At 52.5% G+C, this 4,834-nt stretch overlaps 1 protein-coding gene across 1 annotated transcript in view; it reads left to right on the top strand.

Annotated features, from left to right (window-relative positions):
- Positions 1 to 4,834, top strand: part of PTPRN2 (protein tyrosine phosphatase, receptor type N2) — a 299,480-nt gene that overhangs the window by 45,077 nt on the left and 249,569 nt on the right. The window contains exon 3 of the mRNA XM_025044908.1: positions 3,286 to 3,388. Coding sequence (XP_024900676.1) covers positions 3,286 to 3,388 — 103 coding nt within the window. The remainder of the gene's footprint in view (positions 1 to 3,285; positions 3,389 to 4,834) is intronic.

Here is a 4,834-nt window from a genome sequence, read left to right on the forward strand (position 1 = left end):
ATTATAATTATTAAATGTTTCCTCTACATACCTTCGGAAGCATATCAGACAGTGCTATCACATTTGCTTTAACCATCAACGTGTTGTAGAAAACTCAAGGGAAGAGAAGCTTATCACACTTCCCCACACCTTCACCGTCCATGATCGTTTTTCCTTCCCGATGTCCCAAGGCTGCTTCTTGGATCATTTCCTTTCTATTTAGAGAAGTTCGGTTCGTAATTCTTTAGGGTCGGTCTGCTGATAAAAACGCTGCCATTTTTCTTTCATTCGAAAACGTCGTGATCTCCCCGTTGTCCCTCAAGGGCACTCTTGCTGCCTGCCTGGGCTGGCACGCTCTTGGCGCTCGGGGCTGACAGCTCTGTGCCTTCAGTGGCTCCGGTGGCCACCGCGCTTTCTGGTGGGAAATCCTGTCTTTTGAACTGCGTTTCCTTCACAGGTAAAGCACCGTTTTTCTCCGGCTGCTATCAAGAGTTTTTCCTTGAGTTTAGTTCTCAGAGTTTAATTATCATGTGTCTTGGATGGGATTTGGGTTTATCCTGTTTGAGGTGCTCAGCTTCTGGAATCTTTAGGTTTATATATCTTGCCAAAATTGAGAAGTTTCCCGCCGTTGTTGTTGGTGGTTGTTTGTTGAGTGCCGTTTCCACCCTGCCTGCTTTCTCCTCTTCTTCTGGGACTCCGGTGACGTGAATGTTAGGTCTCTCGTTATAACCCCACAGTCTTTTTTTTTTTTTTCCAGACTATTTTCTTTCTGTTGTTGGAACTGGCGGTTTCTATTGCTCTCTTCTCCAGGGCACTGGTTCCTCCCTCCGTCTCCACCACCCTCCTGCTGAGGCATCCACTCAGCTGGTCACTTTTTCAGTTAGAAGATTTGCATTTGGTTCTTTTTTTGTTTGTTTATTTCCTAACGCTTCCTAGGTCTTTGCTGAGGCTTCCTGCTTCTCTCATTTGTTTCAGGTATATTCACAGTCGCTCACCGAAGGGTTTTGGTCATGGCTGTTTGCCAGGCAGTGCTAACGTCGCCATCAACTCAGTGTCTGTGTCTACCGATTTTCTTTTTTCATTCAGTTTGAGATCTTTCTGGATCTTGGCATCTTCCCTGGCCCTCTGGCCCTCTGGACCAGAGAGGCACTTCTGGTCCAGGCTTCCTCTGCGCCCGCTGGTGTTCCCAGGTCGCTGGCTGATGCAGCTCCGAGCCCGAGACACGAGAGCCCAAGGGAGACCCAGAGAGCCCAGCACATGTCGCTCCGTGGTCCAGGGGCTCCGCTGGTCCGCCGTGTTCTCTCCGCCCTTCACAGCCTTCTGCCTGTATAGTTTCAGGGTTTTTAGTTGTACCTAGTGAGAGGAATAGGAATTTGTGTTCTCCAAATCTCTGGAAGCAGATTCCATCTTGCTAGGGTTTTAGCTCCTTCAATACGCCTTGGAGAGAGTGCATGGGGGATGTCTAACCCCCGGATCTGTGCATTTCATATTTTTATATCCAAAGGCCCCATTCCCGTCTGCTCCCAGGAAAACGGTCTGGGGTTCCATGCCCCCCTCATACTGCCTGCACAGGTCACCTTTATCAGTTGGCCAACTCTTGTTCTGGGAAGACTGAGCCCTCCACATAGGCACCAGAATGGACATAGCTCAGACTTCTGTGCATTTTAGATAAAAATATTATTGAAGTTTTGTTATTTAAATTTTGAAAATGAATTTCTTTCATGGGGTGTTCTTTTTGGTTCTCGATGTTTTTCTGTGTCCTGAAGGATATTAATATTGAAGCCATCCATTCGGAAATGGCATGGTTAAAACGATGCTTATTTTCTAAATCCACTGTTGCTGGATATTATGCTAATTTGTGAGTATGTTTTCAATTGAGAATACTCCTAGGCATGGACCAATAATAACCACAGAACGTACATATCACATGGGGTGTTTTTTAGTTGCTTTTGACAAATGGATCACACTTGCTTGTTATTAAGAACGTTTAACCCTGAAGGAAGGGTGTTAGTGACTGGGGGGCTGGGTGTCCCTGCAGTGGTCCCTCCTCTAAACCAGGATCCCCGCCCCCCGGCTGTGGATGGGCACTATTCCGTGGCCTGTAGGAACCAGGCTGCACAGCAGGAGGTGAGCGGCGGGCCAGCGAGCGAAGCTGCACCTGTATCTGCAGCCGCTCCCCAGCGCCGGCATCACCGCCTCAGCTCTGCCTCAGATCCTCAGGCGTTAGAGTCTCACAGGCGCACCGGTCACTGTGCCACAGAAGGTGGGGACGCTGCTCTAACGTTACCTTCCAGGCGGAGCTGCTTAGAGCATGCGCCACAGGAGGCCAGCCGGGCGGGTCGGTTTCCCCGGCAGCTTCCGCTTTGGGCGATGCCATCCGGCCCGCTGCGGTTTAGCACGGTGTCCGCTCTTCGAATCTTGCCATTTATAAATTTTAAAAAGTGTTGGATTTGCATTTGAAACAAATATTCGAGTGTGTTCACGAAGGCAGCTTATTTCTACCGAGCAATTTTTCTCATTTCACCCAGAATATGTGGTTCTCAGCAAGTTCTGGACCTCCTGCCACCACACGCACGCACACACGCAAACAAGCACAGAGCTGTCCTGATTGAAGATTTTGGTAATGTGTTTTTGTACAGGGCATAAAAATATATCTCTGTAATTACATGATATTTAGTGATTAGATAATTATGGATAATTGCATGGGGTAGTTCTAAGTGCTGAAGTGTTACCATAAGATCTAAAATGTACAAATTGCATAATAATTATTCTTGGGAGTTATTTGGTAATTCCGAGCATAATTATCATGTGATCTGCAGTGCATGTAATTAATGCATAATCACATGGATTTCGCCTTCATAACTACTTCGCCCTTGTTATAAATAAGGCTCTTTGTCATAACATTTGAGTATAAATATAATGTAATCGGCTCCCAGATACAGCGCATCAGGCCTCGAGATAACTGCCTCACAGCGACGACGCCCCCGGCGTTCCACATGCACACGGGGTGAGGGGCGCCTTTGCCCCAGCCGGAGCCGTCCGTGTGGGACAAGACCTCCCTTCTCGCTGACACGCGTGTGAGGTCACCTGCCGTGCGGCCAGGGCTCGCGGCCACCGGGCCTGGGATTCCGCGGAGCGCAGTGCCGGCCGCGTTCCTGGTCTGGGACACTGGGACGGGGAGCCTGCTCCTGGCAGGACTGGGGGGCAGCACTCAGCCGCGGCCGTGGCTGCGGGGACTCGAGACTCTGACGGGAGCTCTAGCTCAACCTCCAAGTTGATGACGCGGGTTTTGCCACTTTTCCGCAGGCTTCTCGTGGCAGGATGACTATACCCAGCGTGTAATGGCCCAGGAGCTCTCGCACCTGCCCAGAACCTACCTGCGGCGACCCGAGGCTGCCCTCCCTGCCAGGTAAGTCCCCTGGCCCGGTTCCCACCCCCTTGCCCACAGCACTGCCAGCGCCCATCGGGCCTTGAGTCTCTTAATGAGGCGCGGCCCCGCTGTCTTCCGGCGCGGGGGTTCCGGAAAGTCGCGATGCCAGTGGGAGGAGGAGCGCTTTCCTTCCGCACGGTGTCCCGGCCCAGGGCTGGGAGCTGCATGGCTGACGCCCCTGCGAGGCACCCTTGTCACCCAGGGACATGCCCAAGGACCCTCCCCCAGTTTTCCCCGAGACCCTCGGAAAAGTCCCGCATCTGCAGAAGCTTGGTTGAAAGCAGACGAGTCGAGTTCTCATTTCCCAGTAAGAATTTGTATTCACTTTAGTACAAAAAGCAGGAGACGGCGAGAGCCTCCCATTGCCCTGCGCCGGGCTGCGTATCTCATTCCACGCATCTCGCTCCGTCCCCGCTGAACCCCGCAAGGCAATTACTGAGGCCTCACCTGTTCTCGCAGGGGAGGGAACGGAGACGTCGAGCAGTCGACACTTAGTCCAAACACAAACCCCAGCGGGCACGCCGCGCCGTATTCCCGGCCACTGGCTGTGGCATAGCGGGAAGGGCCTCCCTGAAGACTCGGTTTGTAAAGCCTGTTTTTGCCCCGAGAGACTGTTCTAAATCACAGCCTTTAGTTAGGAAAATCTCAGTCGCAGAAAAATCTAACATCTAACCTGTATGCTCGGGTCCATCTAACAGATGAAGTAGCTAAAGCTCCACGTTCATCTCCAAGTCCTGTGGGACCGAGTGAGAACACGTCGTGAACGTGTTTGCTCTGCATTCAGGCTCACCGTCTGGCTCGCTCGCCCGCCAGACCGAATTTCTTGAGGGTGGGAACTGTGTCTCTGTTCCTCATGCCCAGGACGTCGCCCGTAATGCCGCCTTTGTGAAAGACAAGGTGCCTGTGCGGTCTTTGAGTAGAGTAACTTTTTCGTGACCCTCCGCGCCCTCCAACACCAGAGTCTGGCCGAACTGAACGTTCTGGGCGAGCCGGGACTCCACACCGGTCCCCGAACCACCCCTGGGCGTAAGTGTCGCCCACTGCTCCTTCCGTCGCGGTGACGATCCGCCCGGGGCAAGGCGCTGTCCAGTGGCCCTGGCTCCACCAGGAGCGGGGACGAGTCTGATGGGCCCGAAGAGCAGGGCTGGGGGGCTCGGAAGCTGAGCAAGCGGCAGCTCCTGGTGTCGCCTGAGAGGCTGGGACTTTTTATGGCCCCTTCAGGGGGCTCCCTGAGGGCGTCTACACGCCGAGGGCCCCGATTCCTCGGCCTTTTCGATTGTGCGTTTCCTCTGTGGACCGCGATTGGTTTGCTTTGATCGTCTTTAATATTCGTAACTGTACAGCTTATTTTATCTTCGATTAGGGCCGTCGCTCTTAGGATTTCTAGATTATTTTTGAATGGCAGGTTCCTGCCGTTGTCAGTGG

This window comes from Pteropus alecto, unplaced genomic scaffold (genome assembly GCF_000325575.1).
Source record: "Pteropus alecto unplaced genomic scaffold, ASM32557v1 scaffold320, whole genome shotgun sequence".
Classification (NCBI taxonomy): Eukaryota; Metazoa; Chordata; class Mammalia; order Chiroptera; family Pteropodidae; genus Pteropus; species Pteropus alecto.